At 50.3% G+C, this 27,893-nt stretch overlaps 1 protein-coding gene across 32 annotated transcripts in view; it reads right to left on the bottom strand.

Annotated features, from left to right (window-relative positions):
- The window catches only part of CAMK2G (calcium/calmodulin dependent protein kinase II gamma), a 176,241-nt gene that overhangs the window by 10,027 nt on the left and 138,321 nt on the right, over positions 1 to 27,893 (bottom strand). For 6 of the 32 annotated variants that reach the window (XM_074958470.1, XM_074958469.1, XM_074958467.1 and 3 more), the window contains 5 exons: positions 9,669 to 9,701; positions 5,975 to 6,043; positions 4,465 to 4,509; positions 3,776 to 3,824; positions 1,395 to 1,508 (listed from right to left, as the gene is read on the bottom strand). In XM_074958470.1, coding sequence (XP_074814571.1) covers positions 1,395 to 1,508; positions 3,776 to 3,824; positions 4,465 to 4,509; positions 5,975 to 6,043; positions 9,669 to 9,701 — 310 coding nt within the window. The remainder of the gene's footprint in view (positions 1 to 1,394; positions 1,509 to 3,775; positions 3,825 to 4,464; positions 4,510 to 5,974; positions 6,044 to 9,668; positions 9,702 to 27,893) is intronic. The other 26 variants (XM_074958476.1, XM_074958489.1, XM_074958482.1 and 23 more) reach the window with 7 other exon arrangements.

Below are 27,893 nucleotides of genomic sequence, written 5' to 3' on the forward strand. Positions count from 1 at the left end.
TTCCAGGCTGGCTCCTGTCATGCCGTGTGGGCCGCACAATGCTCAGAAGGCCAGGGGAAAATCCTTCGGAGCACAGCGGAAATCTCACTGATGCCAAAGGCCTTGGCCTGAGCATGCCCTGAAGCAGCCCACCCTCTCAGGTCAGTGACTGAGCAGCACAGGGGAGAATGGGGAGAATGAGCAGGAGATCCAAATCACTGCAAATCTAAGACAGGAGGAGTGGGAGGGGAGAATGCTTCCTCGCTCAGTGGAGAGGGGGCTCGGCACATCGCACTGCACCACGGCCAGGGCGGCTGGACAAGGTAGGAAGCAGTGCTGCAGGGGGCACAGCGGTTTGGAGTTAACAGATCAGTTCCCTTCCCATCTGGCCCAGAGGACCCTCTCCCCAGTCACTGTGCCTATCAAAGCCACACATTCTTGAAGATGCTTCCAAATGGGAGGCGCAACCACTTCACCAAATGAGCTAACAAGGAGGTCTGATGGGGGGCAGCAAAGGAGGGACAAGAGGAGAGGGCAGCTGTTCCCTCCCACCCGTTATAGACAGCTTGATAGGAGGGTTCCCAATACCTCCAGGCATCACTACACTTGTGGCCTTTTCCACTACGGTCCCCTCTGGGTAGGCCGTGAGGCCACTAGGAGAACAGACCCAGACAGATTGTTCCAGGACATGCCTACAGGGAGAGGCATGGATAGCTGGACCACATGCTCTTACAGTGTCTCTGTTGCCAGGATGCTACAGAGCTGATAGATTCAGGGAAGACCTGGGAGAACACGCAATAAGTGACGGGATTTTTCAGGTCCAAACCCACTGAAGCACTGAGCGAGACACACAACAGAGACGCACACGCAGAGGGAAAGTGCCTCCAGAGTCAAGGCTTCACAAAGAGCTCCAGACACGGCAGAAGGCACAGGGAAGGGGTCTTCCAGCTGCCACAGCCCTACTCCCAGAGAACCCTGCGAGGTGACTCACTCTACTACTGGTACTCAGCACTTCCATGGCACCTTCCATCTGAGGAGCTCAAAGCTCAACACAAACAGGAAACAATTCAGCCTCACACCACCTCTGAGTGTCAGGCCAGTCTAATTCCATTTTACAGCTGGGTAAACTGAGGCTCGAGAGGCAACATGACTTGTGCAACGTCACCCAGCGAGTGTCACTGCAGAGAATGCCACGCCTTATCCACAGGGAAGCAGGGGAATGAAATTAGCGAGGATGAGGGTCCACTTTACAGGGGGCTCTGGAGAATTTCAGCATGTGGGGGAGGGGAGATGGATTTATTTATATGCTGAAGTACTGGAAATGAAAATCCACCCTCTGGAAGGGAACTGGGGAAAGGAAGGTCATGGGGAGGGTGGAGGAAGGATGCTGTGGAGCGCTGCACCCCTGGACTTACTGGCTGAGAAACAGAGAGAAAGCTGGGACTGCATGGACTCAGTCTGTGTTTTGCTCTCACTGTGCCTCCGTCCTTCAAGCACTGAGCTGCCATCCCCGGTGGAGAGAGGGGGAGCTAGCATGGCAGGGAATTAAAAACACAAAAACAAACAAAATACGCAGTTCAGTAAATAAAAAAAGAGAAAGGAAGGAGAACATTAAAGAAACCACATTGATGGGCACAGAAACCTGCAAGAGCACCCTCCAGCACAAAGGCAAGCAGCCTGCACTACGGCATGGTCCCTCAGTGCAATGTAGAACTGCATGCTCCTTTCAGCCCTGCTACACTCCAACCAATGGCTCACTGAGGCATCACTGACCACATACCTAAAGCTGTCTACTGCTCCATTGGCATTGGCCTGTCCTTGTACACCTGCCTAGTCTGTCTCATGCAAACTCAGCAGCAGCAAAGTAGCTCCTCGTTCCCCAGGGCTTGGCTGTGTAGGGAGCTGAGGACTCCAAGCTTCGCATAGCAATGGAGGGAGGATGAATTTCTTGGCTCGAGTGATGAGCACATTGTAACCAGGGAAAGATACCCGCAGTGTGTCTGTGTGTGATAGAGAAAAGGGGGTCCTCCTTCTGAGCCTCTCACTGGATTTCAACTTCTGATTAGCTAACTACTTTGAGGGAGGAGTTAAATCAGGAAGCATTTGGTGAGTGTTGGCACTCCTAGAAGCAAAGGGATAACAGTACTAGCCAGAGCTGGGCATAGTGCAGACAGTAACTGTGCAAGCTTCTTCCCTGCCACCACCCCTCACCGCAGCATCTTCTGCTCTTCCAAGTCCTAAGAAGATACCCCCACAGCTCAGTCAGTAAACGCCAATTCTGAGCAGCAGTATCCCTGCCATTCCAGCCTTAGGTTCCCTACATAGCCCTTCAATACACCTTATCCCAGCCCATGGTCCCCTGGCTTTGCCAGTTCCGACCCTCTCCTCTTTCTTCACAGCTCTGCTAATGCCCTTCACTCCAGACCTGCAGCACGCACTGCTCCAGTTCTGGGCCTCTGCCAAGCACAAATTGCCAATGGTATTGGGCTTCAATGAAGAGTGACTTCAGAATGTGGACAGTCATCTATTCGAGATTAAAGAGTCCAAACTGGTTTCTGACCCATGTCTCCAGGGATCAGAGGCTACATATTCCACTAGCCATTACTAATCTCCTGAGTCATCCAGTCCCCAACCCTCAAGTTGGCTTCATTCAAGCCTCACTTTGGACAGAAGTGAGGGCTACAGCATTAGCATGTGATGAGGCCAGGTCTCCCCTTGAAATTGGACCTGTATTAGAGAGTTTGTCCAACCAGCTGTCTCTCTCTCTGGTCCCCATGACTCCTCAGAACGGCTACCAGCAGCTCACTGTGCAGCGAGTCATGAATCATCCCAGCTGACTCATGTGGTATCAGTAAGAACAGCCCCCTGAGCCTGGCAGGGCTAGAACTAGTGCTGTCCTGGGTGTTTGACAGAACAGGCTTTGGTTATAACGGGGGAGAATACACCTGTGCCTCACTGCTTCCTACTGCCTCTCCCCCACCCGAGAGAGAGACTTCAGAATTTGCTCCCAGGGAGAGCACTGTCTCCTCCACCACATTCCTCTTCAGTGTGGCTAGAATTTCCCTGACTTGCTTACACTTCCCAGTGTACTGGGCAGCTGCTGAAACACTGCACTCCAGGCCAGGCAGGTCTGACTTATGTAAGTCCATCACAAGAAGGAGAAAGGATTGTACAATGTGGTCATGTAGAGGTATACAATTTCACCCCCCTTTATTAACATCTCTCTCCTCTAACATGCCCCAATACTGGGGCAGCCGGGGAATTCCATTTCCACCTGCAAAGGGAAAACAGAACAGAGAGAGCAGAGTCCCTTTGCCCTGGACCAGAGACAGTACATCCATCCAAAAGACATGGGTGTGGAAACAAGAGAGCTCCTTGGACAGGAGTGAAACAAGGAGATCTCAATCCCCTGCAAGCTGTGTCGAAACACAGAAAGGAACAGCTAGATTCCAGATCTGAAGAGGGGAAAAAAGAGAGAGATTCCAGTCCTGTAAATGGTTGGGAATGGAGAGATTCCAATGCCCGTGAGGACAGAATTCCCACCTTGAGACTAACAAGACACACAACTTGGGGCATGGAGGGTTCACATGCCCCAAAAGCCAGGCTGGCCACTTCCTCAAAGCAGACTGAATGGTGCATACCCATGACCCCTCTGCAATAGGCCTGGCAGACAAAGCCATGGCAAACTCAAGAACCGAATCAGATGCACAGCTCTGGGGATGTTAAACCATGACGACTGAACTCTGCAGGTCGGACCTCCAGAGTCTCCTGCCCACAGCCCCACAATATCACCTACCTTTCAGATCCTCATCTTCAGTGGTGGTGTTACAGCTCTCTGTGGAACCCTGCACGGCACAAGAGAATTTTACTAGATGGCAAAGTCAGTAGATTGAAGACACTTCCGTTTGTCTATGGGGGAAGGGCAAAACAAAGGAAGAGACAGGAACGGGATGATAGAAGGAGTACTACTAAGAGGAGTGGGATGAAACTGGGCAAAGTATTAGTCAATGCGTAGCAGCAAGATCAATTAGGCGTTGGAGTAGCATCTCATGAGAAGTGGCACAAGCCCTCAAAGCTGGGGCCATTCAAGAAGGCAGCACCAAGCCCTGGGAGTATATATCACAGGGGACAACTCCGCACTCACCCTGAGGAGAGTTCTCCTATGAGGTGAGAGAAGAGGGAATATGGATCACCTACAACTGTACCTTAGAGTGCACTGAAAGGAACCGGTCTCCAACTCGAGCCCACCATGAGTATGTACCTGGTGAGGATCTTGCCCACTGGGTCAGGAAAGGGACAGTGAAATCTGACTGGGAATTTACTAGCCCTCCCTGCCCGAGTGTTCTAGAGGTCCACAGTCACCTAAAAGAACCCTCCCAGTGCCAAAGCGACTGTTCACAACCATCCTGCGATGCAACATCAAAGGGGCAGGAACTAGGGTCACGGAGGTTTCTCTAAGGAAAAATAATAGGGACACGCCCTTACCTTTATGCCATCTGTGGCATTGTGGACAACAGTCGTTTGAGGCTCCTAGGAAAGGAGAGGAGAAAAGAATTAAACTTAGATTCTCAAACCTTTTCCCCTTGTTTTCACTCTCCAACAAGCACAGAACAAGTGACCAACATGGAAACAAATCACAAACAAACAAACTCCAAGCTGCTGATGTGTGTCCAAACACACACTTTCTGCTCCAAGGGCTTCTTGAAAAGAGATGCTCAACTAACAGCTACGTTCGCAAGGAGACAAAGCCCCCAGACACCCACTAGGTCCCAATTTGCCTTCTGAGAACGGTGTTGGCACACACACCTTAAACCTGTGCCCAGCTAGCAGCTGGGAGTATAAATCTCCACCCTCTAGAAGGCAATTGACTAAGCAATGAGCCCTCAGCAGGTTCTCTCTCAGAGAACAGATTTTTGGGGGAGGGGGGCAAGGGGGATGGTGGTGGGTGGGGCAAGGGCCTTTGTCTCCCAGCTTTCCATTGAGTTTGCCAGATTTTTTTACTCTGAAAAGGGACATTCATAATTTCCATAAGAAAAAAGGGGATAAAATAAGACTGTGTGTCCCAGAGAGGAACTGCTCAGGGAACTGGGCTGCAAAGGAAAATGCATAATTTGCTAAAACAAACGTCTCCCAAATGAGACATTTGTAACACAAAAAAGCATCAGAAAGGTGCCTTCAGCACCAAAAGAGGAGCAGGTAAAGCCAATGCAGGGGAAGCTTAAAATTATGAAATGTCCCAGGGAAAAAACTCTCTGGAATGTTACAGAAAGCAGCCGCCAGGCCTCCAGGAGCACAAGCTAGTTTCTGCACTTATCCTTTTGCTCTGGAGACAACACGTGGGATCCTGCCCCATGTCACCCACCTACATCACTCCTCTGGATAGATCGGCAAGGGCACCAGGGGCTGCGATGGTACAATGCACACTCACCCATCCACCTCCACTACCTACTTGACTGCTGCCTGATCTTCCAAAGGTACCCAGGTAGAACGCACTTGGCCTGGGCTGCTAAACATACCAGGCACAGCATGCCCTACAACCCCACTGCATGTTGCAGAACATGAATGGGTGATGACAGCACAGAAGGCGATTAACTTCGCAGCCAATAGTGCGAGAGGGCCACAAAGGGGTTCCTTTGAGACGTGTCTGCCCACCCCATCCACTCACGGTGGCCTGAAGTCCATGCTCTGGGTGTTGGAGAGTGACTCCATCGTTATCTTCTTCAAAACCAGCCTCCCCCAAGTCAGAGATGAAAATTACACAGGGATGGTGAGGGGGTAGTCCAGGCTGGCTGCAGTCCCCACATCCAACCACCACTCCACTCAGCTTCCGCAGCCCCCTACGGCTGTGACTAGACCCCACAGCAGCAGAGGGACAGACAGAACTAAGCCAAAACACAAGCTCAGACAGAGCAGAACAAGCAGCACTCAGGGAGGCAAGAGTCAAAAGTAACCCAAACAGGAAAGACAAGGAAGTAGTAGTAGTCAGGGAAGATACCATGGACGTCTGCACTGGGGGAGATTCTTTTGCTGGGCTTACTAGACTGGTTTTGTTGTTGCTCTGTGGCTGAGACAGAAAAACAGATTGTTTTAGTTCCTCTGCTGGGTAGCAGAGTCAGCAAATCTTTACAGTATTGTCCTTGTAACTCCCCACCATCTCCTCAGCCCCCCTCCCCACACACTCATCTTGCAGCAAGAGATAAGGACAAGGGAACCCATCCCTGGTCGCTAGAGACCATCCTTCCCCCGGGGGTGACCAGGTGCAAGCAGATGTACCCATACCCAAATATACATGGATGGTTAGAGCGATGGGAAAGGAGAGCAAAAGAGGCAGCAGTCCAAAGGGGGAAGGGAGGTAGAGAGAGGTGCAAACAAGAACCTCTGGGGCAGGAGGGCTGGGAGCTGGCGGTGACTCCAGGAGATGAGGACCCAGGACTGCGTACAGACAGACTACAAGTGTGATAGATACAGGAAATGAGTGGGGCAATCTCAGATATGGCTGGTCTGGGATTGTGCCTTTGGGAACCCAGGCATGGGATGATGCTGGCAGGGCCCCAGAGAAGGTGCTCAGGTGGGACAAGGGATGATGGGGATGTGTGGAGTGACTTTAGGGCCAGAGCATGAAGGAAGCTGCCAGGGGTGAGTGAGTCCTGCAGGCTGCCTAGCTGGTTTGTGTTTTTCCCCAGTGAGTTTCTCGTAGACAGGGCTGGTGAGTAACACCTCTGTCCTCCTCATTCACACAGCCCAAGGGCAAGGCAGAGCTGCCAACCCCCCTCCTGCTTGCAGCACGAAGACCTTCTGTTTGGTGAGAGTGGCCCTGCTGAATCAAGAAAGTGCAGGCCAGGCCAGCATGCACCAAGGCTGCTTCCCATGGTGCATTGCCTCGCCTGGGAATCCAACCATGACCCTGCATGAGTCTCCCAAGGGCCCGCGGTGCAATGCTGGGGGAACAGGCCTGTCCCCCACACAGAAGGCAGGACTCTTGTGACTGAGACAGTTTCACCCCTCTTCCCCTATGTCTTCCCTTCTACCCGATGTTAGCAACAAGATAAAACCAGCAGCACCGCAGGCTCTCTGCAATCCCTTGGCTACAAATCAGACTCGTAGGGACTCAGACTTCAGAGCTGGCTGGCCTCCTTGCACCCTCTTCCCCACCCTTCAAAAGCAGCACAGAGAGGGTGACTCAGGGGATCCTAGTACATCCACCACCTCACCACCCAGGAACCAAAACCAAGGCTGGGGGATTTCGAATTCAAATGCTAAATCAGAAAAGGCCTGGCGAGAGTTTAAACACACCCACTGCAAGCAGATAACATGGGGCTGAGGTGCCTGTGCAGCCCCGCACCACTCCCCTCTCCTCTGGCTTTCCTTCCACAGCCGCACGTCCTCCTGGAGCTCCATTCAGGTCCCATGGGGACAGAGCATGGTGGGCCTGCCCAGCCCCCAAAGCTAGGAAAAGAGCAGCATTTCCATGCACACACCAGACACTCCCTTCATCTCAGTCTGGCCACACATTATCCTGCTCTCCGGCCTTCCGTGTACACTGCTTCGGCAGGGGTGCTTCTAGCCTGCTGGTGCAGACATGTGGGGGGAGCTGCCGTGTGGCTGGACACCTGACTCAGCTCTGGAACAGGGGGCGGCTTCACTGAAAAGAACCTCCGAGGGAACCACTACAACCCCAAACCTCACTGCAGAACAGCTGATAATCACCCTTTAGGTCTCAAGGCTGGCTACCTCACTCAACTCAGCCCCACAAGAGCTTTTGAAACGCATGCAGCAGACCCGTTCTCCATCCTGCATGGAACACCTGGCTGCCCATCCTGACCCCACTGCTGTCCCAACAGAACTGAAGGAAGAGGTAGTGCTGCACAGCGTATCAAGGTCCCGGACGTTCGCCAGCTGACCAGATCCACAGCATCGTCCTTAATTCCCGAATGAAGCCATTACGAAACCAAGGACACAGAAAATGTGACTGGCGTGCTCCATATCTCTGTACCTTGTAGGGAGATGCCTGACCTAGTGACTTCTGCTCTTTGGGCCTCTGTGGCCATTTAACCAATTGCTCTTCACTTTCACAGGCAGGCACTCCACATGTGGGCTCAGTAAGCAAACAAGTGAGCCACGTGCATGCACACCCCTGCCCCCACATGGGCACCAAGTATCCTTACAGATTCGTGCAGTACAGATGAAGATCTTGACTTTTAAAAGAAGGCGGTCCACATAGGAAAGCATCAGGCCCATTGAGAAGAGCTACTTGATATGACCAGTTTTGGCAGAACCACTGAAAGTGCTCTCTGAGCTAGACAATGAGAGACAGACAGACAACACAGAGGGTGCAAGAGAGAAAACAGACCAGTGACCATAGCACTAAGGACACAGGTGCCAGCCAGCTAGAAGAAAGGAAAGCAAACACTGGCCACCTGGGCTTGCCCTGTATTCACTGGTTGTTTCTCCAAGCTTCACTGCCCCAGTGATCCGAGACATTGTTTGGTTCTCATTTCCCAGCTGCCTTGATGCAACGAGCAGAGGGAGCGTAAGGGTAGGTGCTGATGTTGAGCAGAGGACAGACAGACACCAAGAACTCCTACCCCTACATTTAATACTTTGGGGATTGAGAGAAGGAGAGGCTGCAGCCCCAGGAGTCAAATTTTGCCCTGGGGTATTCCAAGTTGTACTTTGGGATTTATTACTTGTAAAGTTTTAATGTGACCGAGGGAGGGCAGAATTCCCAGGCAGTAACAGAGAAGCTGACTCCTCTGCTCTGCATCACTCAACATTGCTTGCCTTCCTGCCTTAGGGAGCCCCTGTTCTGTCTGAAAGGAGGCAAGGGCTGCAACGCAGCAGACGATGATACAGTACATTCCTGCATGTTAGTTACCACCCACATCTCTGAGACAGAGACTTGGGCAGTAGCTACTAGGCTGCAGATCATCCCCTGGAATATGGCACTGGGTGGTTTTCTTTTTGCTCGCTCGAGATATCAGCGCATCACCATTTATCCAACATGTTCTAGAGAAAGCAATCACATTCGGATGCATGAAGGGGGAATGGATACAGTGGGGAAGGTGTCACTGGGTACTTGATTCATGCTGGGAGATGTAACTGAGATCTGGATAACAGGGAGTTCTGGATTACAGGGCTGACAAAGCTTTTCAGTATAGAATTGTAAAGAAAATAAATTAAGGGTCGCTTTGAGCCACCAGGTGGTGCTGTTCCTGCACCTTTTATTTTGTGTGCCATGGAGCTCCATAAGAGGCCTCTGCCATACCAAGGGTGACTCCTATTCATTCCACACTTGCAGGACTACCACCACTTGCTCTTCTTTTGGCACTTCTACAGCAGAACGACAAGCTCATGTTCAGACAAGACACAGCTCTGCTTTGCCGAGACCCACCGGGGAGCTGATGACTTCTCCATTTGTTTCTCCTTTGGATCAGCCGCCAATGGCAGGATATATTAAACTGCATTTTAAGTAGCCAGTTTTCTGTACATAATAGAAGCTGGTGACTGGCCAGCTCCTGACCAATCACGTGGCCTTTTCTGTGAGGACATGGACCTTTACAGTGCAAGATGACTTTCCCCCCACAACCCCCACACAGACATGCTATGTAGGGTGATGAGCATAAGCTGAGCGTGCATGGCATGAGAATGGTGGACGCACGGATCACAGGCAGCTTACGGGAGGTGCTCACCATCAAATGCACACTGGAGCTCGACTTCCTTTTCTGGACACACCATTGAGAGAGGGGGAAAAAGAAGGAAGAGAGGCGATGAGAAGAAAAGCACAGAAACTATTCACACGTTAGTGCCACCAACACTCCCCTGGGGCAGGAAGGAGAAGCAGAAGAAATGCAGACTCACGGAAAGGGTGCAAAGTACAGGCAGTGTTAACAAAGAACACCCTGCCACACATGGGAGGGGAGGGACAGGACCGGACCAGGGAGAAGACACCCAACATGTGCAGAGATGGGGGCGAGGAAGGAGGTACCCACATGCACAGAGCTGGAGGAGGGGAATGTTCACATGCAGAGGGGTGCCTGCAGATGCACCCAGACTGGGGACAAGGGAGAAGCACCGCTTCCCACAGAAAAGGGGCAGGCAGAGACCGCCCCCATGCATGCAGATGACAGGGAGGGGTGCCAAGCACTCAGAGGGCAGGAAAAGGAATGCACGTGGGAGGGCTTGGGGCACCTCCGGGTGCAGAGAACAGGGAAGGGTTCCCCATGCACACAGACAGGGGAAGCAAAAGGCACTCCCAAACAGAAAGGGGGAGGGGCAGGGGAGTTGATACACACCGCCAGGCACAGATGGGGGGGGGGCCCACACTCAGGGTCTGTCTGCACTACAAACAAGGTGTGTCCTTAACTTGGGTCAGCTAACCCAAGTTAAAATAGCACTGAAGGCATGGCAACTCTGCTTTGACCTTGCGTGAGCAGCTTGAACTCAGGCTATGGGGGAGCCTGGGGGCAAACCCTCCCTGTACCGTCACTGGAGCTAACCCCCAGGGGTCAGCTAAACTGTTCAATACCCACCCCTTCTGCAGGGTGACAACCCCCCCACCCGGTGTTCAGAGAGCCTCTCACACACAGAAGTGGGATAAGGGGCACAAAGGGCCTTGGTCCTCGAAGACGTCTCTCCCCCCGTTTTGTTAGCTTATGGGTCCCCACCTGGCCTGGGCATGAATCCAACCTTAATCCATTGCTCTGCCAGTGCTCTCACACATGTACAGAGGAAGTCATACAGACAGTGTCATTCAGAGAAATAGATGCTCCCCTCAACACACACACATAGCACCAGATGCATTCTCAGACACTCAGCATGGTTTGGGACCAGGCAGGCAGGGTATGAACAACTGCAAAACAGAAATCTATTTCCTGCCTCATTCTGAGCCTGTATGTGAGAGTTTGGGGCTCGAGTAGTTGCAGACCTTCTCACATGTGGCCCACCATGCACCAATCTTCACAGAGACAGCAGGGACTGGCCCTCATCCGGCTTATGTTCCAGGACTTCCACCAGCCTTCTCCCAGGGAATGTTAGCATCTCCACAAGCTTTTCTGAAACTTGCAGGGCCACCCAAAGGGCTGCAATTAATGATCTCGATGAAGATATAGCCCCCAGGGAAGAGCATTCAAAGGACCATTTTTGAACACCCACACACCACATTATGGGCTTCAGAACAGGGATTGTCCATCGGCTAGGTCAGCCAGCCAAATCCAGTCTCCTTTTAGGCCAAGTCAGAGCAAAGCGATGGGCTGGGTTGGAAAGCCAGCAGCAATGACCTAAGCATCATTGTGGAACACGACAGTGAACCCTGGGGCAACCAGAACCAAGAACACTGGCAACCAGCAGGGACACCTCTTCTCCTTCCCCCAGGGACAGATCTGTTTGTACTCTGTCACAGCTCCACTGGAGCCAATGGAGCCATTACCATTTACCCCAGCCAAGGAACCACCCCTCAAACTTTAGGCTTCACCGTCTTCTACAAATCTACGGAAGCATATGACAGACAGAACACAGTCTGATCTGCACCCCTATGCTACAGGGAAGCTTCTCCACGGGGGGTGGTGGGGGGAATCAATCTCATTCTGAGCTTTGATACATTTCCAAGAAGAAGAAAAAAAGGGGGGGGGTGCAGAGGAGAGACACAAGAGATGAGACATACAGATCTTTCAGGGCAATTTATATTCGATTCCCATCTATACAGCATCAGCAAGAGCACTGGCACAACAGACTTAAATAACTAGCTTGTGAAAATGGTTAGCTAAGAAACAGTTGTCTGTCAGATCTCAGTATCAACGCAGGATCCAACCAAGTCATACAAAAAATACAGAAACAATCACCCTCTACCTCTCTCCCCAGGAATTATACAGGGAAGAGGAAATCTCAAGCTCTCTGCAGATTTGAATGTTAACCCACTAATCAAAGTACAGCTTAAATTCAAACACCAGTAACCGAACAGGAAGGCCTCTGGAAGTTTTGGACACCACATAATCTCCACCCCATATAACAGGAAAAAAATACCAGATAAACAATAAGAAGTGGATGAACAGATTTTAACACACACAAAAAAGGTAAGGAAACTAATTGAAACCTGTGGGTAGTGATCGATCTATTGGGGATCAATTTATTGTGTCTCGTCTAGACACAATAAATCAATCCCCGAACACGCTCCCCGTCAACTCCGTAACTCCAGCTCGCGAGAGGCGGAAGCGGAGTCGACGGGGGCGCGGCAGCGGTCGACTCACCGCCGTCCTCACAGGCAGGCAAGTCGACTTAAGATATGCCGACTTCAGCTACACTATCTGCGTAGCTGAAGTTGCGTATCTTAGGTCGACCCCACCCCCAGTGTAGACCAGGGCTAAGATTGTTCCACAAGACAGACCTAGGCATATCTTACGACTAGATACTACACGACTAATCAGTGCTCAAAAACATTTAAAAAAAAAAGCATCCATGTCAAAATATACTTGAGATTGTGACGGCACTTGATAATACTGTCTGGCACCCATGGAGAGAAATGCAGCCCATCACAGCCACACCAAATTGCCCTAGTGCAATAAAGCACTTCAAGCAGGGCCAGAATGATATCCAAACCCCAAACCACTCATTCTCCATTTACAGGCACTTCCAGAGGGCCCCTTGCAGTAGTATTAGCACACACAAACCTTAATGGTAGAGAGCGCTCTCCATGGAAGTTAACTTATTAATCAAATTGCTCTTAAAACAGCCAAATAACCCCTCCAGAAATGATAAAATACTTGCAGTCTCCAATAGAGGAAAGCTGGCAGCCCACAGCAAATTCTACATTTAAATATCCCGACCATCTAATCTAAAGGTATCGATTAGAACAAACCTTCCAATGATAATTAGTGAAGTTACTAGAGGAAGAGCACCTGTATATTAACAGACAATACAAAGCAGGGAGAGATTCCTTGTTCAACAGCTAAAGGTGCTTTCTTTTATTTAACGACAGCAAAAAAAAAAGTGTGTTTCCAGATGCTGGAAATATGCCTCTGAGCCAGTGATGATGGAAACAGATCTCACTGTATTTACTGTTTTCCTGACCATGTGAGTATTCTAATGAGGCAACATCACGTCCTAAGAGACTGCCATAAAGTAACCCCAAATCTCTTTTCCTAACTCCAGAGGTCACAGTCAGGATCAGGGCCCCTTTGTGCTAGGTGCTGTGCACCAGATAGTCCTTGTCTCAAAGACCTTAACATCTAAGATGACACATAGCCAGCAGCAGGAGGAGCAGGATACAACCTACAGCAAACTGGCCATGGGGATGGTAGGAGCTAAGCTTGTTAGGTAACTCCTTTCTACAAAACAGAGGGATTTATCAGCCATACACAGCAATGCCTTTACCAAGTCTTGGGCCGGTCAATTCCTTATCGGACTTCCAGGAGAAGTGAGTACTGAGAGCCATCTGAAGAAGGGGGCTCTGGCCTTACAGCCCTGTTGAAAGGCAGGCTGTTCCATGAACAAAGGAATATGCGAGGAAGCAGACAGTGGCCAGCCAAGTCGAGAATCATTGGTGGACTAGAAGATACTAAACTGGGAGGAGTGGTAGATACGCTGGAGGGGAAGGATAGGATACAGAAGGACCTAGACAAATTGGAGGATTGGGCCAAAAGAAATCTGATGAGGTTCAATAAGGATAAGTGCAGGGTCCTGCACTTAGGATGGAAGAATCCAATGCACCGCTACAGACTAGGGACCGAATGGCTAGGCAGCAGTTCTGCGGAAAAGGACCTAGGGGTGACAGTGGACGAGAAGCTGGATATGAGTCAACAGTGTGCCCTTGTTGCCAAGAAGGCCAATGGCATTTTGGGATGTATAAGTAGGGGCATAGCAAGCAGATCGAGGGACGTGATCGTTCCCCTCTATTCGACACTGGTGAGGCCTCATCTGGAGTACTGTGTCCAGTTTTGGGCCCCACACTACAAGAAGGATGTGGATAAATTGGAGAGAGTCCAGCGAAGGGCAACAAAAATGATTAGGGGTCTAGAGCACATGACTTATGAGGAGAGGCTGAGGGAGCTGGGATTGTTTAGTCTGCAGAAGAGAAGAATGAGGGGGGATTTGATAGCTGCTTTCAACTACCTGAAAGGGGGTTCCAAAGAGGATGGCTCTAGACTGTTCTCAATGGTAGCAGATGACAGAACGAGGAGTAATGGTCTCAAGTTGCAATGGGGGAGGTTTAAATTGGATATTAGGAAAAACTTTTTCACTAAGAGGGTGGTGAAACACTGGAATGCGTTACCTAGGGAGGTGGTAGAATCTCCTTCCTTAGAGGTTTTTAAGGTCAGGCTTGACAAAGCCCTGGCTGGGATGATTTAACTGGGAATTGGTCCTGCTTCGAGCAGGGGGTTGGACTAGATGACCTTCTGGGGTCCCTTCCAACCCTGATATTCTATGATTCTATGATTCTATGCCGGGGCAGGCAATGGGATAAGGGAGAAGACTGAATAAGTAGGGAGGGGAAGAAACGTGAAGGTCCTTGAAGAGCAGAACAAGAAGCTCCACCTTTACATGGTGAAAACTAGAAACGATGAGGGGATTCAGAGGGAGAGGATGTGGTCAGACTTGGAGAGAGGAGGATCTTAGCAGCTGCCTTTTGACCTGATGTGTTGGCATGGTCTACACTAGAAAAGATTTACTAGTACATAGCTATACCGGGAAACTCTCCTAGCAGAGAGACAGTTTATATCAACAAAAGATTGCTTTTGCCAGCACAGCTTTTATACAGGTTCCCTGAACAAAAACTATACCTGCAAAAGCACTTTTTACATTAGGGCTTTGGCTAGTATAAAAATGTCATAAAAAAAAATCACACCTAACAGACATTACTATCCATCGGAAGTCTGACACGTTTGCCTAGCTTTAGGTGGGCTGAGAGTTTTCAATGGGAGGATGAAAGGTAAGGGGGCCCAGTTGGCAACTGCCTTATCCCTTGTATCAACACTTGCAGCGGGAGCACAATACAGGTTATGACTGGAGTAGAAAATTGGTCTTGTGGAAGGACACGGGACTTAGGAGACCTGGGTTCTATACCAAGCAGAGGGACTTATGGAAATGGTTTACCCAGCGTGTTTGATGAGTTGGGGATGATGTGGTGGTGGGGCCAAGGGTTGGCCTTTGGGAATAGGAGAGAGAGATGAACAGGAACACTTGTATTGTGATGGGAAGGAGAAGTTAGGGAGGAAAAACAAGCAGCCACCCATGAAAGGAGAGCAGAATATCTACATTGGGATTGGAGTGCAGAATTTTGCCTTTGGTAACCACAAACAAATGAGCAGAAAACACAACACTTCCCTATGAATCATCACACCCGCCCCCCCTCACCGCCCCCGAGCACAACAGCAGTAATCTTAGAAATGGCAGGCAGAAATCGTTCTAAACCCCACAGAAAATAAAAAGCAGACTAGACGATGCTGCAGGAAGTAAACAGTGACTCAAATCAAGTTAGCAAGAGTAGTTCCTGCTCTGGAGAAGCAAACTGGGTTCTGGGGTCTTAGCACAAGTATTGTACACGGCTTCTGAAACTGCAATCATCTGCAGGGAATTTTCTCTCAATGTGAGACTGGAAAGAGCATTCTTGGGTATTAACGCACTTGCTACAAAACGCATCGCTGCACAAAGTATGGTTATTCTGGGGTTTAAAGGGTGGAGGAATATCATGACACTGATATTGGGGACAGAGAAGCTCACCAAGCAAGTCACTTCAGCTCTCTATGCCTGTTTCCCTCCCTCACCCTCTGTCTGCCTGTGTCTTTAGACTGGAAGCTATGCAGCCAAGATTCTCTTGCTATGCGTATGTGGAGCCTTGATTTCAGCTAAGGCCTCTAGGCACTATTGTAATACAAATAAATAAGAAAGTGGAGTAACAGTTTCCCCCATTGATGGCTGGAAGCAAGTATTCCCAGACGTTGATAACTATTTACTGTGAAAGAAAAGGAGTACTTGTGGCACCTTAGAGACTAACAAATTTATTTGAGCATAAGCTTTCGTGAGCTGAGCTGTAGCTCACGAAAGCTTATGCTCAAATAAATTTGTGCAACATGACAGTGAACCCTGGGGCAACCAGAACCAAGAACACTGGCAACCAGCAGGGACACCTCTTCTCCTTCCCCCAGGGACAGATCTGTTTGTACTCTGTCACAGCTCCACTGGAGCCAATGGAGCCATTACCATTTACCCCAGCCAAGGAACAGAGGAGAGTTTGGATCTGCAGCATAAACCTCACCACACCAAATGCTGAAACTTTTAATACTTTCCAGCCCAGTTCTCTCTTAAGCTACGTATACACAGCTGCCATTGATGACAGTGGAAGATGTGCGTGTGAGAGATCTGAATGATGGTGTGGTGAGTTTGGGATGGGTGCAGTATGCATGAGTGGCAGAGCCAGGAATAAAAATTACGTAGCTCATTCTGAGCATCGCTGAAACCTCCAGCGCCCCCACCATCCCATATATGCTGTGTGCGACAGAGAAACTGTTTTCAGACTGGTTCAGTGTGTTCATTAAAAGTTACTGGGACCATTTTTTGGTATCTCCCACCCAGAAAGCAAGGTGCTTGTTACCATGAAACCAAATGCAAAGAGCTCAGAGGCAAAAAAAATATAAATAATACATTTTAAACTGCTAAAATACCTAAAATAGCACTTCTGCCCATAAAAATGTAATGAATGTGTAATCAGGTCTCCCAGGGCCCTCTAGGGCTAGGAATGAGTGCTGGACCACGACAAATCAATGGGACTTCCCTTGCTAAATGGGGAATGCTAATGTTTGTAACCATGGGCAGTGACATGATCAACTTTAAAACTGTGATGTATTTATGTAGACAAAGATAATCGCTGATGCAGGAGAGAATCAGGACTATCCTTGGTCTGAGCCCAGTGGTTTTTTTTTTTTTGGGGGGGGTGGGAGGGGGATTCTGTACAAGAAGGGAGAAGAAAGATGCATTAGTGTGGCAGGTACATTTAAAAACAGCAGCTGTTTGGGATGTTCTAACAAGCCCTGGGGAGATGCAATCCAATGGTTGGCAGAGGGCAGGTGAGACACTCGAAAGTACACGATCCATTTATATTACATGGTGCTGCAATTTATCACACTGATATTACCCTGTAACCGGGTGGTCACTCCTTTCAAGGGTTTGGGAGCAGCTAGCCCTGTTCTTGAGAGGTGGCCAGCAGGGAGGCGCTGGGAAACAGCTAACCCAGCTAACCCAGTGACTGGGTCCGAGTCCCAGCTGGAGAATATAAATGAGGGCCCAGTTCCATGAGGGAGCTTGGGGCAGGAGAGGCAGGAGAGGCCTGAAAGTACACTCTCTGTGGCCTTCTGCAAATCCCCTTCGGCTGGAGGAGGACTTTAGCTACCAGAGGGCTTTACAATCTAAGGCCTTGTCTGCCCTAGAGTTTTGTCGACAAAAGTTATGCCGCTTTAATTTAAACCGCTGTTGCATGTCCACACTAGCTCCTTGTGTCGGCAGAGCGCATCCACACTAACAGCTCTTGCATTGACACAGAGAGCCGTGCACTATGGGTAGCTATCCCACTATGCAACTGGCCGCAGGGTGCTTTGGGAAGGGTCTGCAATGCCCCATGGGGCAGGTACAGTGTCATTTGATGCAGGTTTCTCAATCAAATCGTTCCGTGGGCATCCTATTAGATTGCCAGCTGCTTTTCAACTGAAGTGTGGGGGGGAGTGTATATGTGAGAGAGACAGTGTGCGTTGGGTAGTGTGTGTCAACATGCTGTCTTTTTAAGTTCAGACAGCCACCTGAGCAACCAATCCTGAGACAGGGGAGAGGGGGACACCCACATCAGCCCCCGGCTTTGCACAGCAGTCTTCCTCCCCTCCCCCCCCAGCAGCAGAGGCCCATTCTTCCTGCCTGCCGCTGTGTGCCCAGGAGAGCAGGATTCCACATTAATGGTTCTCTGCTTCCCTCTGAGTTCTCCCACAGCATCATTTCACATAATGTTCGATCAGTGCAAGTTCTACTTGCTGTGTAACCTCTATTGCCGTTCAAGCCCTGAATTCAGCCCCCCAATCACAACCACAGCACACAAAAAGAGGCAAAGAGTGCATTGACATAGCTGAAATGCAAAAAGTTCTTTTCCCTTGACCTCAGTTTTGCTAAAGCAGCAAAACATGGGGCATGGCACATCTTATGGCCACCGACACTACTATGCTTGAAGTTGTGGGTAGGAGCTATGGAACCCACCTGAAACTTTACAACCTTTATTTCAGTGTGGCGAGCACCATTTGCCATATGTTTCTATTGCCCTTGTGGAATCCTGAAGGTGCCTGGTGATGGCCAATGTCACAGCTCTAAATTCTGCTGGCTGACCAATGCCCCAGGGATAAAGTGCCTGCCTTGACAGGAGTTCAAATCCTGTTCAAGTTGTTTAATAATGGAGGGTGGACTGAAATATCACATTGCTTTGCTCAGCCAGATCTTGCTTTTGCTCAGTGACCTAAAACAGAGTACATTAGTTCTGTGCTAATGGCCTCACTGTACATTTCACAAAGATGCATGTGGAGGTTTGTTGCTAATCTGGAGGAGTCTGGTCACTGCAAACTGGAAGCCAGGGGAAAAACAGAGATTTTCTCTCTCACTTAATAAAAGAGAAAATGATACATTCCCAAGGAATCCAGTGGCAAAGGCTTCCCAATGGGTGGAAACGTGAGGGCAACATCATTCTGAGGAAGTGTGAGAAGCAGCCTAAAAGAGGGACATTCAGGCACCAGACTAGGCACCCCAACTTCACCAAGTAACCACGTGAAACAAAGTACTCTGCCTGCTCACACCTGTTCTAAACCTGCATCTTATGTGCCAGACTCAGCAATGCTCATCTGAAACTTGTCTCTTTTAGGGGAAGGGGAGGCATGGGAGGGACACCCCAAAGCTGACAGGATATTTAAGGGGAAGGGAAGGCATGGGAGGGACACCGCAAAGCAGACAGGATATTTAAGGGGAAGGGAAGGCATGGGAGGGACACCGCAAAGCAGACAGGATATTTAGGGGGAGGGGGACATGGGAGGGACACCCCAAAGCTGACAGGATATTTAGATAATAAAGAGGACAGAGCTGAAGTTGAGCTATCACAATAGGGGACTGAATGATAAACAGTCAGCTACCAGGATCCAGGAACAGACCCTCTATGCATTCCTATCTCCAGCTCAGATCAGAAATGGGCAAGGATGGCCAACCCAGAGACTAAAATTACAAACCACACTAAGCAGCAGCAGCAGGAGAGGCAAGCAGAGCGACAATGGAACCCATCTTTAGGCTGGTGGATGTAAAGACATTAAAAGTCCTGTCAGCAGTGCTGCCCAGTTAAGGCAGGCTTGTGCCTACCTGCTCCGACACTGTGCTGCGCCCCAGAAGTGGCCAGCAGCAGGTCCAGCTTCTAGGCAGGGAGGCCACGGGGCTCCGTGTGCTGCCGTGTGTGTGTGTGTATCCATCCCGGTGCTGGCAGCTTCCGGGGCACAGTGTAGTCCACGGTGCCAGTCTCTGCACCCCGGCTGTGCCACTGACCGGGAGTTGCCGGAGGTAAGTCCATACCCCTATCCCTTGCCCCAATCCCCAGCCCCAGCCCTGAGCCCCCCGAAACCTGGAACCCCTTCCCTGCAGCCCAAACCCCTTATCCCTGGTCCCACCCCAGAGCCTGCACCCCTAGCCCAGACCCCCTCCAGGGCCCCAACCCCCTGCCCCAGCCCTGAGCCCCCTCCCACACCCTGAACCCCTCATTCCTGGCCCCAACCTGCAGCCTTCACCCCGCACTCCAACCCTCTACTCCAGCCTTGAGACCCTCCAGCACCCCGAGCCCCTCATCCCCAGCTCTGTTGGCTCGCAGGCTTCAACAATTTTCTTCAACTGGGTCCCCAGAAAAAAGTTTGAAAACTACTGATCTAGAAGACAGAAGAGTATGCAATGAGAAGGCGCCAGCTGCTGGTCAATCAATATAGCAGCACTGAGGTGACCCAAGAAGCAGCCTCCACTAAGACCAAGATGAGGATGGCATGCCAAGGGAAGATAGGTTAAATCTTTCATGTCAGAGGTCTCTGAAACGGTGCAACTGCGTGGCAATCAGATGTGCCAACTCAGCTCTGAGGGCAGGACACAGATGGCAAAGTAGCCTCACTCAGCCAGCCTGTTAGCTGAAGGGAAGAGCCATTGCAGTCATGGACACCACTGGAAGACAGAGAGAGAAGCAACAAAACCCCTAGGATGGAGAAGAATGTTCACACCCAGGTAACATGGGAGAGAGAGAGAGAGAGAGAGAGAGGTCTGCCCCTAACCCGAGTGCCTCCAACCACAGTGTCGAGTAAGAAGTGATATGGGTTGGTCAATGGAAAAGCTTCCATGATATTTAGCATTAGACCCACACAAGTAAAATACATCACCAAGCAAAAATATTTGTTTCTCTATCTCTTTAAAAAGAAAAAAGAAAAGGAGTACTTGTGGCACCTTAGAGACTAACCAGTTTATTTGAGCATGAGCTTTCGTGAGCTACAGCTCACTTCATCGGATGCATAGCATATCGTGGAAACTGCAGAAGACATTATATACACACAGAGACCATGAAACAAAACTTCCTCCCACCCCACTGTCCTGCTGCTAACAGCTTATCTAAAGTGATCATCAAGTGATCATCAAGGAAGGCCATTTCCAGCACAAATCAATGTTTTCTCACTCTTCCCCCCCCCCCCCACAGACACACATACAAACTCACTCTCCTGCTGGTAATAGCCCATCCCTCTTTGAAACCTCTCTTTATAATGCGCATGATAATCAAGGTGGGTCATTTCCAGCACTAATCCAGGTTTTCTCACCACCACCCCCTCCTGTGTGTGGGGGGGTGGTGGTGAGAAAACCTGGATTAGTGCTGGAAATGACCCACCTTGATTATCATGCGCATTATAAAGAGAGGTTTCAAAGAGGGATGGGCTATTACCAGCAGGAGAGTGAGTTTGTATGTGTGTCTGTGGGGGGGGGGGGGAAGAGTGAGAAAACATTGATTTGTGCTGGAAATGGCCTTCCTTGATGATCACTTGATGATCACTTTAGATAAGCTGTTAGCAGCAGGACAGTGGGGTGGGAGGAAGTTTTGTTTCATGGTCTCTGTGTGTATATAATGTCTTCTGCAGTTTCCACGATATGCTATGCATCCGATGAAGTGAGCTGTAGCTCACGAAAGCTCATGCTCAAATAAACTGGTTAGTCTCTAAGGTGCCACAAGTACTCCTTTTCTTTTTTCTTTTTACGAATACAGACTAACACGGCTGTTACTCTGAAATCTCTCTCTTTAGCAAGTTTCAGAATTCAGGGAAGCAAGGAACGGAAAGCACCAGCTAGAGCCAGACAGCCTTTGGGAAAGGGCTGTGAAGACTCCAACAGCTCTCTAGATGCCCTTCAATCTTGCTTTAGAGCACCCACTGTCATCTCAGTCCTGCCCATCCTGTGCAGTGCACTGCTCTACTGTTCCCCTCAGTTCTGACCCCCTCCCCACTACTGGACTGCTAAGCTTCCTTCAGAGCTAGGAGAATGCATCTTAGCTTTGTTTCTGTTGAAGAGAACAGAGCGTGCTGGTGTTTGGGAGGAGAGAGTTCACATGTGGCCATTTGCTTACAGTCCCCAAATATGACACAGCGGCAGAAAGGAGGCTACCTGTTTTCTGTGCATACAGAGCATTCTGTTCAAGAGAACAAATGCCCCTCCTGCACGTTCCAGGGGCTTCATTCTCTGCCTTTCCACACAAGCTCATTTGAACTTTAGGGGTTACAGTTATTCTGCAGGGCTGATGAACGCTCTGTAGTTGTCAAAGGTGAATCCAGCTTTATTCTTTTCAGGGAAAAAGGTACCCAACACCTTCGGGGACCTGCTCAGCATGTACACTTCACGGAGGAGTAAAATCTCTTCCAAATATAGGTCTCCTCCCTACCACAATGCCTCCAAGCAAAAGGCTGCATGTCAAAGACTGCACAGGTCCCACTTCTGCAAGGGTTTGATCTAGAGTAATAATATTCACCCACCCTCCCCAGGGAGCCTGGGGTCTCTGAGGGCAGCACCATTTCACAAGCCTGGAAGATTCCAATAAGACGTGCAGTTGCGTGATCTGCTTCTTTTCAACTTTTTCTTTTAGCTGCTGGGAGACGCTGAAGCAGAGACCTGCTGTTCCTAAGTCCACAGCCTTCCAGGACCAGCCTTGCCTCCTCCATTTTGCTATGATGTTTTACGAAGCAGCCAGTGAGAGACTCCTCAGGCTAGTAACCAGCCTCCTTGCATCACTGAACAAGAAGAGCTGGTGCATAGACATGTGTCTGGTAACAGAAGCAAGAGCCTGTGTTCAGACAAGGAGACTCCCACGTGGAGACGCTTCATAAGCAACAAGGAGTCTGGTGGCACCTTAACGACTAACAGATTTATTTGGCCATAAGCTTTCGTGGGTAAAACACCACTTCTTCAGATGCATGCATGCATGCGTGCAACTGAAGAAGTGGCGTTTTACCCATGAAAGCTCATGGCCAAATAAATCTGTTAGTCTTTAAGGTGCCACCAGACTCCTCGTTGTTTTTGTGGATACAGACTAACACAGCTAACCCCTGATACTTGGTTTCATAAGCACGCGCTCTAGAGGAAAGACTTACACATTTCATGTCTTTTTGGCTGGGGGGAAAGAAGCCTAGTATTTCACTCAAATCTCATCAGGGAGGACACCCCCAGCCACAGAAATGCTGCATTACACCAGAGCACCTACTACAGCAACAGAAAAAATAAACGTATCTCCACTCCTCACCAGCCTGCTCTGGGTAATTGCACCTTTATGCCATGGAGCCTTCCAGGGGCCAAGCCTCACCACTACCTCAGTAAGGCTCAGTCAGTAAGAGAGAACAGGATAATTATTGCCTCAGCATGCATGACATAAAACCCCCAGCAGGAGGAGAACAAAAAACAGTCACAGGGTAAAACAAGGAGGGAAATTCTTCCAGTTACAGAGCAGCATCAGAACATAGCAGCAGCCATACTGGGTTGGACCAATGGTCCATCTAGCCCAGTGTCCTGTCTGCCGACAGCAGCAGGTGCCTGGTACCCCACAGGGAATGAACAGAACAGGCAATTATCGAATGATCCATCCCCTGTCGTCCACTCCCAGCTTCTGGTAATCAGAGGCTGAGGACACCCAGAGCATGGGGTTCCATCCCCGCCCATCCTGGCTAACAGGCATTGATGGACCTAGCCTCCAGGAACGTATCTAGTTCTTTTTTGAACCGCATTTTAGTTTTGGCCTTCACATCATCCCCTGACAATGAGTTCTACAAGTTGTCTGTGCATTGTGTGAAGTAGTACTGCATGCAGTATTCAAGGTGTGGGCATACCATGGATTCATATAGAACGGTTACCTACCTTTCATAACTGTTGTTGTTCGAGATGTGTTGCTCATGTCGATTCCATTCTAGGTGTCGATTCCATTCTCATGTCGATTCCATCTAGGCTATGCGCCCAGATGTGCAGCAGCAGATTTTTGCCTCAGCAGTATCCGTAGGGTTGGCAATGGCGCCCTCTGGAGTGCCACGCTCATGCATTGGTATATCAGGCACCGCTGGCCCTACGCCCTCCCAGTTCCTTCTTGCCAGTAACTCTGACAGAGGGGCAGGAGGATGGGTAATGGAATCGACAGGAGCAACACATCTTGAAGAACAAGAGTTATGCAAGGTAGGTAACGGTTTTTCCTTATTCGAGTACTTGCTCATGTCGATTCCATTCTAGGTGTCTCACAAGCAGTATCCCTGTGGCAGCTCAGAGTTCACAGTCATGGGGCTTGCAACACTGCTCTGCTAAAGCCAGCATTGTCTTGGGCTTGCTTGGTGAGTGCACAATGAAACGTAAACGTCTGTATAGACAACCAGGTAGCGGCCCTGCAGATATCCTGAAATGGCACCTGGGCCAGGAAGGCTGCCGACGAAGCCTGAGCCCGAGTCGAGTGGGCAGTCACGGTCGCCAATGGAGGCACCTTTGCCAGGTCATAGTAGTAACAGATGTAGGCTGTGATCCAGGACGAAATCCTCTGTGAAGACCCTGGGTGACCTCTCATCCTGTCTGCCACTTCAACCAACAACTGCGTTGACTTACGAAATGGCTTGATGCTGTCGATGTAGAAGGCAAGCGCCCTCCTGATGTCCAGGGCGTGCAATTTGCGCTCCTCTTCTGATTTGTGAGGCTTCGGAAAGAAGACAGGTAAGTATATGTCTTGGCCGGTATGAAACTGTGAAACCACCTTGGGAGGAACACTGGATGCAGTTACAGCTGGACCTTGTCCTTGTAGACCACTGTATAGGGTGGCTCTGAAGTAAGCGCCTTGATCTCAGAGGCCCTATGGGCACACGTTATTGCAACCAGGAAAGAAACTTTCCAGGAGGAGGAGGAGAAGGAGAAGGGAGCAGGAAGCTAGAGGCTCGAAGGGAGGACCCATGAGCCATGACAGCACGAGATTCAGGTCCCAGGGAGGGACCAGATCCCTGGGTAGAGATGCTCCAGACCTTTCAAAAACCGGACCGTCATGTTGTGAGTGAAAACTGACTTGCCCTGGAGCAGAGGGTGGAAGGCAGAAATAGCAGCCAAGTGGACTTTGACTGAAGATAGGGACAACCCCTGGAGCTTGAGGTGCAGAAGATAGTCCAGGATCACCTGCAGTGAGGCCTACTCAGTCCGGACACCCCGGTCTGAGGCCCAGCATGTGAACCTCTTCCACTTGGCCAAGTCGGTTGCTCTGGTGGAGGGCTCTCTGCTACCCAGCAAAACCTGCTGGGCCTGGGCTGAGCATTCTGTTCGTCTGCATTTAGCCAGAGAGGCAGCTGCCGTGGGGGGACCACTGAAAGGTCCATCAGCGGGCTGAACCCGTGCCGCCAAGGCTACGCAGGAGCGGCCAGAATAGCCTTTGCCCTGTCCTGTTTACTCTTCATGAGGACTCTGTGGATTAGTGACACCGGCAGGAAGGCATACATCAGAGCCTCCGAACATGGGAGCAGAAAGATTTCTGACAGGGAGCCCCTGTCCAATCCCTGGAATGAGGAGAACGCATGGCATTTCCTGTTCTGATGGGATGTGAACAGGTCCACCTGGGGAGTCCCCCACCTCCAGAAGATAATGCTGACTGCCTCCGGGTGGAGCAACCACTTATGATGAGACGAGAAGGTCCTGCTGAGGCAATCTGCTACCACGTTCTTGGCCCCAGGCAGATGCGTGGCCACCAGATGGATGGCATGCCACACACACAAGCCCCAAAGGTGGAGAGCTTCTTGGCAAAGGGTAACACATCGCCGCAGTATTGTCTGTCAGAACCTGCACTACCTTGCCCTTCACATAGGGCAGGAAAGCCTAGCAGGCCCGGCAAACCGCTTTGAGCTCCCTGATCGTCCCACGACAAGGCAGTCTTGTGTGCTGAGCTCCCAGTGGGCTCCCCAGCCCAGGTCCGAGGCATCAGAAACCAGGGTCAGCAACGGGGCCGGGGTCGCGAAGGGAACTCCCTCCCACACCAATTTGGGGCTCAATCACCAATCTACGGACTATCAGATGTAAACCGGCACCCATACCACCCAATCTAAATCGCGTCTGTTGGAGATGAAGACCGACACCAACCACGCTTGCAGTGGCCAGAGATGGAGGTGGGCTTCCTGGACCAGGTACATACACGCGGCCATGTGGCTTAACAACCACAGGCAGGTGTGAGCAGTGGTGAGCAGGTAGTTTTTCCATATGGAAGATCAGGTCCGACATGGCCTGGAAACATGCCTCTGGAAGGAAGGCTCTGGCTTGCGTGGAGTTGAGAACTGCCCCAATGAACTCTATTCTTTGCTCCAGCCTTAAGGTTGATTTCTTTTAGCCCTGGTCTACACTAGGACTTTAGGTCGAATTTAGCAGCATTAAATCGATGTAAACCTGCACCTGTCCACACGATGAAGCCCTTTATTTCGACTTAAAGGGCTCTTAAAATCGATTTCCTTGCTCCACCCCTGACAAGTGGATTAGCGCTTAAATCGGCCTTGCCGGGTCGAATTTGGGGTATTGTGGACACAATTCGACGGTATTGGCCTCCGGGAGCTATCCCAGAGTGCTCCATTGTGACCGCTCTGGACAGCACTCTCAACTCAGATGCACTAGCCAGGTAGACAGGAAAAGAACTGCGAACTTTTGAATCTCATTTCCTGTTTGGTCAGCGTGGCAAGCTGCAGGTGACCATGCAGAGCTCATCAGCAGAGGTGACCATGATGGAGTCTCAGAATCGCAAAAGAGCTCCAGCATGGACTGAACGGGAGGTACAGGATCCGATCGCTGTATGGAGAGGAATCCGTGCTATCAGAACTCTGTTCCAGTTTTCGAAATGCCAAAACCTTTGTCAATCTCCCAGGGCATGAAGGACAGAGGCCATAACAGGGACCCGAAGCAGTGCCGCTTGAAACTTAAGGGGCTGAGGCAAGCCTACCAGAAAACCAGAGAGGCGAACGGCCGCTCCAGGTCAGAGCCCCAAACATGCCGCTTCTATGATGAGCTGCATGCCATTTTAGGGGGTTCAGCCACCACTACCCCAGCCGTGTTGTTTGACTCCTTCAATGGAGATGGAGGCAACACGGAAGCAGGTTTTGGGGATGAAGATGATGATGAGGTTGTAGATAGCTCACAGCAAGCAAGCGGAGAACCGGTTTTCCCGACAGCCAGGAACTGTTCCTCACCCTGGACCTGGGATGATTTAACTGGGAATTGGTCCTGCTTCAAGCAGGGGGTTGGACTAGATGACCTTCTGGGGTCCCTTCCAACCCTGATATTCTATGATTCTATGATGACCTGGAGCCAGTACCCCCCGAACCCACCCAAGGCTGCCTCCTGGACCTGGCAGGCGGAGAAGGGACCTCCGGTGAGTGTACCTTTTAAAATACTATACATGGTTTAAAAGCAAGCATGTGAAAGGATTAATTTGCCCTGGCATTTGCGGCTTTCCTGGGTGTACTCCCAAAGCCTTTGCAAAAGGTTTCTGGGGAGGGCAGCCTTATTGCGTCCTCATGGTAGGACGCTTTACCACTCCAGGCCAGTAACACGTACTCGGGAATCATTGTACAACAAAGCATTGCAGTGTATGTTTGCTGGCGTTCAAACAACATCCGTTCTTTATCTCTCTGCGTTATCCTCAGGAGAGTGAGATATCATTCATGGTCACCTGGTTGAAATAAGGTGCTTTTCTTCAGGGGACACTCAGAGGTGCCCGTTCCTGCTGGGCTGTTTGCCTATGGCTGAACAGAAATGTTCCCCGCTGTTAGCCACGGGGAGGAGGGAGGGTTGAGGGGGTAGCCACGCGGTGGGGGGAGGCAAAATGCAACCTTGTAACGAAAGCACTTGTGCTATGTATGTAATGTTAACAGCAAGGTTTACCCTGAAAGAGTGTAGCCACTGTTTTATAAAATGTGTCTTTTTAAATACTGCTCTCCCTTTTTTTTTCTCCACCAGCTGCATGTGTTTCAATGATCACAGGATCTTCTCCTTCCCAGAGGCTAGTGAAGATTAGAAAGAAAAAAAATGCACTCGTGATGAAATGTTCTCTGAGCTCATGCTGTCCTCCTACACTGACAGAGCACAGACGAATGCGTGGAGGAAAATAATGTCAGAGTGCAGGAAAGCACAAAATGACCAGGAGGAGAGGTGGCGGGCTGAAGAGAGTAAGTGGCGGGCTGAAGACAGGGCTGAAGCTCAAATGTGGCGGCAGCGTGATGAGAGGAGGCAGGATTTAATGCTGAGGCTGCTGGAGGATCAAACCAGTATGCTTCAGTGTATGGTTGAGCTGCAGCAAAGGCAGCTGGAGCACAGACTGCCACTACAGCCCCTGTGTAACCAACCGCCCTCCTCCCCAAGTTCCATAG

The sequence above is a fragment of the Natator depressus genome, chromosome 7 (assembly GCF_965152275.1).
Source record: "Natator depressus isolate rNatDep1 chromosome 7, rNatDep2.hap1, whole genome shotgun sequence".
NCBI classification, from domain to species: Eukaryota; Metazoa; Chordata; order Testudines; family Cheloniidae; genus Natator; species Natator depressus.